Raw genomic sequence first — 12,671 nt, forward strand, 5'->3', positions numbered from 1 at the left:
GCTGGGAGGCCTGTGTGCCATGGTGAGCAGGTCCCTCTGGCCATGGGCATTCATTTAGGGCGGGGCAGGGTTGTTTGTCCCCCCCCCAACTTTCATGGCACACCATTTTGTCCCCCTTCATTTGGCTAGGACACCTTTTCTTCAGATGTCATGCCCCCTCTCCCACCAACATTTTTAGCAAAGTTACTCCACTGCCTCTGGCCCCTTCGTCATCTCGCTAGGCCTAAGGAGTTGAAGCGGAATTCCCCTTCCCAACCCCCTTCAGGCCCCTTTTCCCCTCACCCTCACCCAAATAACAACACGTTCAACATGAATATATCTCTGTTTATTGAGTAGCTGATCCCAGAGGCCTGTGCTGCCTCCTGCACAATCACTTCCGGTCACCTCCTCGGCGATTCTTCTCAGCTTTACAGGAGGAGGACGAGAAGGCAGGGCATGTCTTAAATAAATATTTTTTTTTCTTTAAAATAAACCTCTAAAATAAATACTTCTTTTCTTTTAAAGATACAGCATGTGTAATTGGCAAAGAACAGCGATGGATACTGACCACAGACTGTGTGATACATAAAAAAATAAAAGCCGATGTGTTTGTTACATATACAGCAGCGAGACGAGCAGGAGATGTGCCAAAGCAGCTGGGTACCAGCCTCCCCCTCTCTTAGAATCCAGGGACCTAAGCTGCCTTCTCTAGTGTCTTCAAGGACCCTCACCCCCACCGACACGAGCGCCCCCCAACGTGACAAGCTAGACTTCCCAGGTCAAAGAGGGCCATCGCATATGGGCGTGTAATGTGACTTCAGCCTTAGGTTCTGAGAGCAGAAGGACCTGGGGGCCTGCGCTTCCCTGGCAGGGCACAGAGGTGTGTGTTTAGTTAGTAGCTGGGTGCTGGCCTGTGTGCTTAATAGCTGGGCATAGGGTTCTCGGGTGAGTAGCTGGGCATACGGCTCTGTGTTTATTAGCTGGACACAAGACTTTCAGTTGGGCACTGAGCTCTGTGTTAGCTAGGCTAGGCACAGGGCTCTGTGTTCAGTATCTGGGCGCAGGAGGTTCTCTCTCTGAGCTGGGCACTCAGCTCTGTGTTAGCTAGGCACAAGGCTCTGTGTTTATTAGCTGGACCCCGGACTTTCTCTTAGCTGAGCACTGAGATCTGTATTAGCTAGGCACGAGGCTCTGTGTTCAGTATATGGGGCCAAGGCTCTGTGTTTATTAGCTGGAACCCGGCCTTTCTCTCAGCTGGGCGCTGAGCTATGTTTTAGCTAGGCACAGGGCTCTGTGTTTATTAGCTGGAACCCAGACTTTCTCTCAGCTGGTCACTGAGCTCTGTGTTAGCTAGGCACAGGGCTCTGTGTTCAGTATCTGGGTACAAGGATCTGCGTTTTTGTTAGTTGGACACTGGACTTTCTCTCTCCTAGCTGGTCACTGAGCTCTGTGTTAGCTAGGCACAAGACTCTGTGTTTATTAGCTGGGCACAGGACTTTCTCTCAGCTGGGCCCTGAGCTCTGTGTTAGCTAGGCACAGGGCTCCATGTTTAGTAGCTGGGCAAAGACCTCTGTGTTTCGCCGCTGGGCCCATGACCTTGGCTTAGTAGCTACACACAGGGCTATTTGCTCAGTAACTAGCCACGACGGTGGTCTCAGGGTTCCGTGTTTAGTAGGTGGGCACCCGGCATTTCGTGTAGTATCGAGATACTGTGTTTACAGACGGGCCTTCAGTAGTGTGACACAGGCCTCTGTGGTTACTAGTAGGAATGAAGACTGTGTTTACTAGCTCGGGGAAAGATCTGTACTGTAATATATAGTCTCAGGACTCTGCGTTTAGTAACTCGGCATATGGCTTTGAATTTAGTAGACAGCCTAACCCTGGGGTTCTTGGCGTGAAAGAAGACTCCCACCCCCTCCCATACCTGTCCATGTCCTGGGTGCAGGCTATGTGATCAGCCCTGGGAGTTAAGCTTCTATGTATGTTGTCTTAGTCAATCACCTGTGAAGTGCTTGCTGGGAGGTGCACCAAGACCGACGGCACTGATTTGAAGCCTCGATGGCATCTTCAAGAAATCCCATGGCCAGTGGCTCACTGGGCACTGATTGCATGAGCGTGTGGTTTTTGGAATCAGTTACCAACAGTGCTCCCAAAGTCCATTCTAATGGCGCTGATGTGCCCAATGGCCAGACAGGCTCCTGTGTAGCCAATAGAATAATGGACACCCTCAGTCACTCAGCAAGCAAAGGTGAACATTGGCTCTGAACTTGAGAGCTGTAACGACCATGGGCCTCATTCCGAGTTTGGAGGTAGCCATGGCGCTATTTGCACCATGGCTGCCTCCAAACCCGGGTCCGTGTCCGGTCTGGGTGAATGGGGACTTACCCGGATTCAACCAACCATTCCCCATTCCCATTTGAGCCCCTATAGTGCTCAACGGGAATGGGGAAGGTGCTAATTATGGGCCCGTAAATTACGGGCCTGTTATCAGCGCCCTGGTCCCTTAGCGGGACCCGCAAAGGACGTGTGGTCAGACCTCGGAATTGGGTGGTAAGGGTTTAACGGCACCGGTCTCCTTACCAGTGACCGTTAACCCTTACCACCCAACTTGGAATGAAGCCCCATGTGTCTTGAGCACCGTGACTGTGGGGTCGCCGGAAGGGCTAGCAGTGTTTTTGAAGTTTGCCTTGATGCCTCAGCTGCAGTGCCGGGTTCTGGACGGTACCACCTGAGGTTAACTGTGTTGATTGATCTAGGTCTGTCATCTCCCAGCGTTGGTGGGGGGGGAGTTCCAGGTAGATGTAGCTAGCGTTCTTAGCAGTAAAGCGACAGCTTAAGCCGGGGGGCTCCAGGTAGATGTAGCTAGCCTTCTTAGTGGTGAAGCAACAGCTAAAGCCAGGGGGCTCCAGGTAGATGTAGCTAGCGTTCTTAGTGGTGATGCAACAGCTTAAGTCGGGGGGCTTCATGTAGATGTAGGTAGCGTTGTTAGTGGTGAAGCAACAGCTTAAGCGTGGGGGCTTGGGTTGATGTAGCTAGCGTTCTTAGTGGTGAAGCGACAGCTTAAGACGAGGGGGCTCCAGGTAGATATAGCTAGCGTTCTTAGTGGTGAAGCGACAGCTTAAATTGGGGGCTTCAGGTAGATGTAGGTAGCGTTCTTAGTGGTGAAGCGACAGCTTAAGCCGGGGGGGCTCCAGGTAGATGTGGCTAGCGTTCTTAGTGGTGAAGCAACAGCTTAAGCCGGGGGGCTTGGGTAGATGTAGCTAGCATTCTTAGTGGTGAAGCAACAGTTTAAGCCGGGGGGAGGGGGCTTCAGGTAGATGTAGCTAGCATTCTTAATGGTGAAGCGATAGCTTAAGCCTCCGTCTATGTCTGATGGTCCAGACTGGAGGAAAGACTAATAAGCCCACGCTAGACTGGAAAACATTCTTACTGTGAGTGTGAAGGTCTGTCTTCTTCTCAGGTGCCACTTTCTGTTACGCGGAGGTGGTAAGGTACGCCCTAGAACCGCATTGGCTATCTCTCAGTAGACTTCCAATTACAGCACTGGTTAAGGATATATAGGGGCATAGCCTTCAAATGCCAACTTGGGTTAAGGCACAAGCCCCCGACAAGGTCACTGATCTACCTCTCTAATGCCAATACCGGTCACAACATGGGCCTTCTGAGTAGTTTTACAATCTACCCATTCAATGCCAAGGGGGTCCCAGTACTTATCTGCAAACTGCATCACACCATCCCAACCATAGAATGAAATAGTGAACTGGTCTAGGCCTCTAATGTCAAAGAGGGTCCCTGCACTTATCGCTGGGGGGCTTACCAGCCTGTCTCGCCAATGCTACTCTCGTCCATAACCCATATCCCAGTGTAATTTGCCAGCCCGTTTCTCTAATGTTACACCAGTCCACAACACAGATCTGAGTGTAGTATGCCCGTCTGTTCCGCACTGGTCCTGCAGGGGCATGCATGTGCATGAGGATACTGCAGACCTCTACCCTGGAGTACAGTGCATGGGGTACCATGAAGAGCTACACAGCAGACAGGGTACCGGGGGTGAGTCTGCAGTGCTCAGAGAACCTCATACATTGCATGTGGTTGTGGAGCAGGCTGCACAGCGCTTGGGGCATTAGAGGCCTTCCGTGGCATGGGAGGGGGTACATAGTAACTAGGCCGCCGCAAGGCGCGACACGGATACATGCCACGGGGCCTTGCTCTGGGGATCCACCCTAGCAGCGCCCTAGCACTGAAAGCATGGTGCTAGGGTGCTGCTCAGGGTACTGCAGGGAGGACACATTGCATAGGGTCCTGGAATGCACAGCACATAGGGTACTGGACCAGGAAACACAGTGCATACAGTGAGGTGTTAGTCTGGGCTTAGAGTGGTGTTGGGCTAAATCTATGTGATAGTGATACATGTCGCATAAGTAATCAGAGCCATGCATAGTGCATAGTGTTCTGGACATTGGGTCTCAGGGATACAAGCTTCACAGTGTCCTGGAGAGCAACATTGTTGCAGATGATAACAGTGGTGGATACATGGTGCATAGGGCACATAAAGCACGCCTTGGTGTTTCCCGGTGTATTCGCTGGCGGAGACGGACGCATAGTGCATAGTGTTCTGGACACCGGTCCCAGGGAGAGAAGCTTCACAGTGTCTCGGAGAGAAGCAATGCTGCAGATGATAACAGTGGTGGATACATGGTGCATAGGGCACATGAAGCAGCCTTGGTGTTTCCCGGTGTATTCACTGGTAGAGACGGATGCATAGTGCATAGTGTTCTGGACATCGGTCTCAGGGATACAAGCTTCCCAGTGTCCTGGAGAGAAGCAATGCTGCAGATGATAACAGTGGTGGATACATGGTGCATAGGGCACATGAAGCACGCCTTGGTGTTTCCCTGTGTATTCACTGGTAGAGACGGACGCATAGTGCATAGTGTTCTGGACATCGGTCTCAGGGATACAAGCTTCACAGTGTCCCGGAGAGAAGCAATGCTGCAGATGATAACAGTGGTGGATACATGGTGCATAGGGCAGATGAAGCACGCCTTGGTGTTTCCCTGTGTATTCACTGGTAGAGACGGATGCATAGTGCATAGTGTTCTGGACACCGGTCCCAGGGAGAGAAGCTTCACAGTGTCCTGGAGAGAAGCAATGCTGCAGATGATAACAGTGGTGGATACATGGTGCATAGGGCACATGAAGCACGCCTTGGTGTTTCCCGGTGTATTCGCTGGCGGAGACGGACGCATATTGCATAAAGTACTGAACGCGTGGAAGCATGTTTAGGGGACACACATTACATGGGATACCGGGGTCCTGGCCGGGGAATATGTAGGTATAGGGCAAGAGAGGACGGCCTTTGAGTTTTGGGGGCATGTCCTGGTGATAACTAGGCATAGAGCAATAGAGGAGAGAGGATGGTATAAAGAGTCCTAGTTGTTGTGTCCTAGTATAGACTCCATACGTACAGTGCTGAAGTCATGGGCCTTGGTATGTTCAGAGTATAGGACATTCTTGATCATAGTTAAGGTATAAGTGCACAGGCATATCCTGAGAGATGGAGATTGGGTATAGGGGTGGCACATCCAGAAGAAGGCATTTGCATAGGATTTTGGAGTCATGTTGTGATGGATGGGTAGTGTTTAGGGTACAGTGGTATTTCCCGATGGTGCTCATTTGAGGGTGTACTATCATGCCCTTGGGTACACACAATGCATAGTGTATTGTTAGATATGTGGTGGCATGTCCTGCGGGCATGAGGGCAGTATAGTCAGTGCATAGGGTGCCCAGTTGTGATTGGTTGGCAATGGGCTGAGGGGACGAACAAGAGAACTAACAGCAAGCCAGAATAGTCCCTCTGCTACCATAGACCCCCTAAGGGGGGTTGTCTGTGGAGATGGTCTGCCTGCGACCATAGACCCCCCAAGGGGGGGTGTCAGTGGAGACGGTCTGCCTGCTACCACAGACCCTTTAAGTGGGCGTCTGTGGAGACGGTCCGCCTGCTACCACTGACCCCATAAGGGGGAGGGATCTTTGGAGACGATCTGCCTGCTACCACAGACCTCCCAAGGGGTGTCTGTGGAGACGTTCCACCTGCTACCATAGACCCCATAAGGGGGTGGGGGGGTCTTTGGAGATGGTCTGCCTGCTACCACAGAACTCCTAAAGGGGGGCTGTGGAGATGGTCCGCCTGCTACCACAGACCCCCTAAAGGGAGGGTCTTTGGAGATGGTCTGCCTGCTACCACAGAGCTCCCAAGGGGGGGTCTGTGGAGACGGTGGTCTTTTAAGCATTCTTGCGATTTTACTCCTGAATATGACCGTAGAGAAAAAAAGAGCATTATTAATGCTGCATAGGCGTTTACTAATTATTATTAGTTATTATTTGTATTATTGGGGTATTTATTGATCGTGGACCTGGCTTCAGGAAGCAACGGAGCGCTTTACAATCATAGGGGGAAGAACACAGTGAGGAAAGCACGAAATAAGACCTGCCCCTTGCTGATGTGGTCACCTTTTGGGCTTCCACTGGAGTAGGGTGGCACCGCATCAATGGGGCCCCTGCTGCCAGTGGCACAGCATGCGCAGGTACGCTGCCGAGTGGGGGCACCACAAAAGCCAGAGTGTGGTGTGCAACGGTGCGCAGGGAGAGATGAGGCGCCCATCTGGGCGAGGACAGCATTAGATGGTGAGATGTTGATGGGACTGATGTAGGATGAATGCGGTGACTTGTTACTGCACTGCACTGCACCATAAGGTGGAGGTGGTTTCTTAAGGTAGAGGCAGAGCACGTGCACAGAGGTTGGGAGCATAGGCAAAGTGTTATGTGCATGCTTCCAGCACGAACACAGAATCAGGACATATACATGTGTTTAAATCCTGAGTTTATAGTCCATTTAACTTGTAATGTGGAAACAACACTGATGAGCTCTCCCTGCCAGAGTACCCTTCAACACAACTCACTTAGGAATTACGATGCTCATGTCCTGAACTCTCTCGGAGGCACCAGGGTGAACTCAGTGGTTCACTGCCCGCTGCCAGCCAACTGAACCTTGACTCATTGAGGCGTTATTAGGGTCAAGGCATCCTACTGTGGGAATGGAGGTACCGTTGTCTCCTCAATGACTTTGGCTTTTATATAATGAGTAGAATAGTATGATGAGAAATGTTTGCTGTAGGTTGTATTTGAAGAGGGTCCTTTTAATGCAGATCTGGGCAGATACTCCAGTAGCAGTGATCCCCAGCTGGACGGACTCCGCTTGGCTTGTAGAGTTGACCATCATCCCCCCTCTTTGTGTGTCTCAGAACAGCAGTAGGATTGTCTGGAGCGCGGTCTCGTGGCATAGGTAGTGTAGGGAATGGGTGGTGTGACCGTGCATAGATGGAGCCGTAGCGGGATCCATACTCATTGCGCGGGGTATCAGAGCGGCGCCTGGATTATGCCAGCAGAATCCTGTAGGGAATGGAGTGGCGTGATAATGCATAGAGTATCAAGCTTCCGTGTCCAGGGTATCAGAGCGGCGTCTGGAGTATCCCAGCAGAATCCTGCAGGGAATTGAGTGGCGTGATAATGCATAGAGTATCAAGCTTCCGTGTCCAGGGTATCAGAGCGGCGTCTGGAGTATCCCAGCAAAATCCTGCAGGGAATTGAGTGGCGTGATAACGCATAGAGTATCAAGCTTCTGTGTCCAGGGTATCAGAGCATGGCGATAGGATCATTAGTGCAGCGGGCATAAGGCATTGAGTGGTAGGGCGGTTAGTTCACAAGGTACCAGATAAGTGCTTGGTAGGATAGTAATTGATCCAAGTATTGAGCAGTGAGTGCTGATATAATGAGGGCATAGACTGCTGAGCAGAGAATGCCAGGAAAGCCGATGCGTAGGGCACTTATTGACGGATACACCGTGCACAGGACATTGATCAGAGTCCGTGCATCAGGTATCGGAGCAATGTCTTGGAGCGTAGTTAGTGCATAGGGCCATTAGCATTCAGTGGCCTGTAGTCAATTCTTAGGGAATGGATTGGCTTTGACTAGTGCATAGGTGATGTATCAATGCGTGATGGAATAGTCGGTGCATAGTATATCACACAGCGGGATAGTCGGTGCATCAGGTATCGGAGCAATGTCTTGGAGGGTAGTTAGTGCATAGGGCCATTAGCATTCAGTGGCCTGTAGTCAATTCTTAGGGAATCGATTGGCATTGACTAGTGCATAGGTGATGTATCAATACGTGATGGAATAGTCGGTGCATAGTATATCACATAGCGGGATAGTCGGTTCATTATGTACCGGAGCAGGGAGTGTAAAGACAGCATGTGGAACTCTGGGAAAATCAGTGCATAGTGTATTGGAGGACTCTCTGCATCGGGTACCGGTCATGGAGTGGCAGGATCTTGGGTGCATAAAGGAGAAGTGCACAGCAGGATGCGGGGAGGGGTGGGTCCAGCTGGGAGTAGTGAATTGTGATCACCCTGTTGCACTAGGTATGCACCCACAACACAGTAAGTACACTTTTGAGGTGGTGAAAGGCACTTGGTGTGCACTGTGGGCCATGCACAGATATGAGAGGTGTGGAATTAGTCTGTGGACTCCTGCACGTGTGCATGGGATGTTCCTGCCCCTTGCCCTGACTAGCAACAGCTCAGCCTCACCAATGAAATCACGTGACAAGGTGGTGAGATAAGTGTGAGCCTCGGGTGGCATTTTAGAGTTACCCCAAAAGCAATATAAGCACCAGGGGCCTGTTGCTGTGCCATGATTGCCAGAACTGGATCATAGGATCTGGGCTCACAGAGATCAAATCTATGCTGCCATGCGCCTGAGTGCCTCCTCGCCCTCATGCTGGGGAGCAATGAGGGACGCGTGTGCAATACGGTACTGTGTAAATAGCTTATACGACTTAAGTAAGGTAAGGCAAAGGTGGTGCATTCTAAAGTCACTGACTACAGGTACTGGTGTGTGTGTGTGTGCGTGTGCGTGTGTGTGTGTGCACTCACAATGGTAGAGTGATGACTGCGAGCGCGAGACCCATGATGAGTAACACAAGCATAGCCATTCTGTGACATCTCTGTTGCGTGTGATTCTCTTAGGTTACATCCTAGGCCTATACAGAAATAGCTAAACGCATGCATCCTTGGCGTGCTGCCTCTCGAAGGCACATCGTCCACCTGTGAGTACACATGGGAAGTCCTGCAGCCCTTGGATGTTTCTCTCTAGAGCCATGCCTCCCCTGTATGTGGAATCCCAGACTCCCTTGTATTTAGCTCAATGAAGCCTGCCTCTCCTGCACTAGCGCCTCGTGAAGCCCTGTTGCCCTTGCACATAGCGCCACGAAGCCCTTGCTCTCTGCATGCATCTCACGCCAGCACTATCTTTGCAGTGTGGGGGTCCATGAAGCCCCACCTGACGACTTTCTCACGGCGTTATCATTACATGGAACCCATCTCCTTTGCATTTAGCTCCATCAGCCGCATTCTACCCTGCACAGAAGCCCTGTCTCTGCTGCGTGTAGCTCCCCGAATCCCTGTCTTCCACTGGTTGGAGCAGAGAGGTGCAGAAAGGCTCGGTCTCTTTTTGCCTCCATTCTCTGCGCTGATAAGTGCATTGCACCTTGGATAGGATAGCCCAGCAGTGTGTGTGTCAGCTGGAGGTATAGGGGGCGCTGTTGAGTGAGTATATAGACACAGCTGAGGCCACCTAAGCGAGAGGTGCAGGGGATAGAGGTGCCCCTTCCTGGGGGAAGGTCTACGAACGCTGTGATTGCATTTTCCAGAGCACTCCTAAGTGTGGGGACAAGTTACTGTTACTGTGCCAACAGGTAGCCCTTTGCATGGAGCGATATGCCAAGGTGAGGATCGACATTCCATCTCTCAGCATGGCAACCAGTGGTGGACCCACTGGTAGGCAAGCTGGTCTCTGCCCCAAATGGACAAACAGGGCCAAACCCGATCTAGTTACGTGTCAGACCCATGCTTGGCATATGACTACCCGTGCCCTGGTCTTTCTGAAGCACCAGCCCATTCGGCAACATCTCGACTTCTTCCTAGGCCATATAATTTCTCAAAGATTCTCGATTTCTCCTGGTGGTGCGCATGCGGTGGGCCAAAAAGTGAAATCCCCCTCTAGGAGCCCGGAAGACCCCTTCTGACATCTCTGTGATGTTATAGCAGGTTGTGGTCCTCCTTCTTCACCAGGGTTCTCACTGAGTGCCCTGCTAAGCCCTTTGGAACTGGCCAGGGACCCATTGCACCCGCTCTGGCATGGGCGCTATTCAACCAGATCTGACGCCTTGCTTTGCTAGCCTGTGGATGGCCCATCAACCAGGGAGCACGCGTGTGTGAGTGAGTGTCGGTGTGTGCATGCGTGTGCTTGCTTTCTCATTCTGATTCCTGATACACTGGTGGCATCACATTGTGGGCCAAGAATGGGCTTGCGCACTCCGCTCAGCCTTTCGGTTGACCAGTAGCATAGTACCAAAGGCAATGGAGCCACTCCAAGACGCTCTCCAGTGCTGCCCTCATGGATGATGCACAAGAGATTGTAGGAAGTAGAGCGCGCCCGGTTCCTTGTAGATCACGGTGCCCGTGCACAGCAATAAAATCCAATCCTGCGGCATTGGGAGGACATTCAAGGCCGCAAGTTCTCCAGCCTTTTCCCAAGGACCCAGAGTGATCAAGTGCCAGTTAGTTCCTTATCCTTTGCCAACATGTGCAAATCCATCTCTCCTACATGAGCCAGGTGCGGTGTCTCGTTGGGTGTTTCGCCGTCCCCCGGAGGCGTGGCAACTCTATTTTTCTCATATGTTGCACTGTAGGAAGAGGTGAAGAAGAAGTAGAAGAAGCGTGGTCCTCCATGCTTGGAGGTCATACGGGTTTGTCCATGGGCCTGGGGAACGAGGTGCCGCTCGACGCCGAGATCTTCCTGCAGACCGTGTTGGTGTGGTTCGTACAGCGGCAGCCAGGTCTTTTCACGCGGTCGTAGCTCATCTGGCAGATCTTGAGGCAACCCACCATAGGTAGGTAGCAGCATAGGCAGGGCATCACCAGCGAAAGGAAGCTCATCGCCAGCCAACGGGCACAGCAGGAGCCCTGACTGCAGGAGCAAGGGTCATCGGCGCAGTTGTCCTCATCATCTGCAGAGCAATGGTAGAAGAGACCCTTGACGCAGCACAGGCAAGTCCCATAGTTGATGACGGTCTCCGCGGAACAGAGACAGCGCTGGTTACAGACCAGGCAGGAGGGCAGGCTACGTGGGTGGATGCACTCATCACACTTGCACCGCCCGCACACCTCACAGATGAAGAGGTGGTCCGCCTGTCGGTTGGGTTTTTCTAAGATCCCTGGAAGCCGCATGTCAGACTTGAGGTCGCCGGCCTTGGGCTGGGTCCTGATGAAAGAGTGACCAGAATGTGAAGGCGTGATCCCAGTGATGAGTCTCTGGTCCGATGCCGTGGTGCTGCGGGAAACAGAGCTGATTGTGCTGGAATGGCTCAGGTTGTGTTGCACGTGTTGCGGTTGGTGAGGGTGGCTTTGGCTTCGGTGAAGTTCGTGATGGGTGGAAGACACCAGAAAGTCTTGTGACCAGTCCGGCTTTGCTGCCAGTTCCGACAGCATGGGGTTAGAGCGGGCGGCTTTGAAGGACACAAAAGGTCTCTCCACATAGTCATTGTTGGCTCGGATGGAGCGGATTTGGTCAATGGTGAGAACATGTTGCAGGTCAGTGGTAGAAGAATCCATGCTGGCTCCGCTCCAAAGCTTGAGAAGAACCTTGGTGGAGGTTGCAGTGGAGCTCTGTGGAAGACTCGCATTCAGGGAACATCTGAAAATCCTACAAGAGAAAAGAAAGAGGAGATCCACATTAAAACCCTTTAACAAAATACCTCATCTGACGATAATCTAGGTACAGGCAAATGTGACAGAGTGCTAGCATTCAACCCAGCCCACCTGCTGAGGATTCTCAGGCAGTGTCTGGACGGCATCACCTACACATCCAGGTACAGGCAAAGGCGAGAAAGTTCTGGCATTCACCCCAGCCCACCTGCTGAGGATTCTCAGGCAAGGTCTGGACGGCATCACCTACACATCCAGGTACAGGCAAAGGCCAGAAAGTTCTGGCATTCACCCCAGCCCACCTGCTGCGGATTCTCAGGCAATGTCTGGACGGCAGCACCTACACAACCAGGTACAGGCAAAGGCCAGAAAGTTCTGGCATTCACCCCAGCCCACCTGCTGAGGATTCCCAGCCAATGTCTGGTCCGCATCAATGTACACATCCTGAAATATGGAAGATGTGTATACAATCGATCTTATGCAGCCTTCATTTACTGTTTCCATGCCACCAGGTGGCGTAATGTACAATTATTGAGCACCGGAGCAAGCACAGTGTTCCTTTCACAAGTGCAATTAGCACTAGTGCAACATTTACCTAAGTCTAAAAAAACATACTCTTTTAATGCATTTAGTGCAATGGATTAGAACTGGGCACACATTGCATTAACACCGAGCAATGCATTATGGGTATGCAAATTAGTTTGAATGCATGTTTTTGCTGCAGAAAATGATGTGTCTTTTAGATCAGCCCTATTGTATTCATAGCTTTATCAACTCAAGTCAGGCAGCCAGCCAGTATGCAGACACTGCGTGCATGGTTCAATTTAATGTGGCATCGTCAGTGCAGTATAGGCGCATTGGGGC

At 51.6% G+C, this 12,671-nt stretch overlaps 1 protein-coding gene across 1 annotated transcript in view; it reads right to left on the reverse strand.

Moving 5' to 3' along the window:
• Positions 1-309: 309 nt before the first annotated feature.
• The window catches only part of SPRY3 (sprouty RTK signaling antagonist 3), a 78,475-nt gene continuing 66,113 nt past the window's right edge, over positions 310-12,671 (reverse strand). The window contains exon 2 of the mRNA XM_069648960.1: positions 310-11,805. Coding sequence (XP_069505061.1) covers positions 10,842-11,714 — 873 coding nt within the window. The 5' untranslated portion in view covers positions 11,715-11,805 and the 3' untranslated portion in view covers positions 310-10,841. The remainder of the gene's footprint in view (positions 11,806-12,671) is intronic.

Source organism: Ambystoma mexicanum, chromosome 2q (assembly GCF_040938575.1).
Source record: "Ambystoma mexicanum isolate Mex_15411 chromosome 2q, UKY_AmexF1_1, whole genome shotgun sequence".
In the NCBI taxonomy this organism is placed as follows: Eukaryota; Metazoa; Chordata; class Amphibia; order Caudata; family Ambystomatidae; genus Ambystoma; species Ambystoma mexicanum.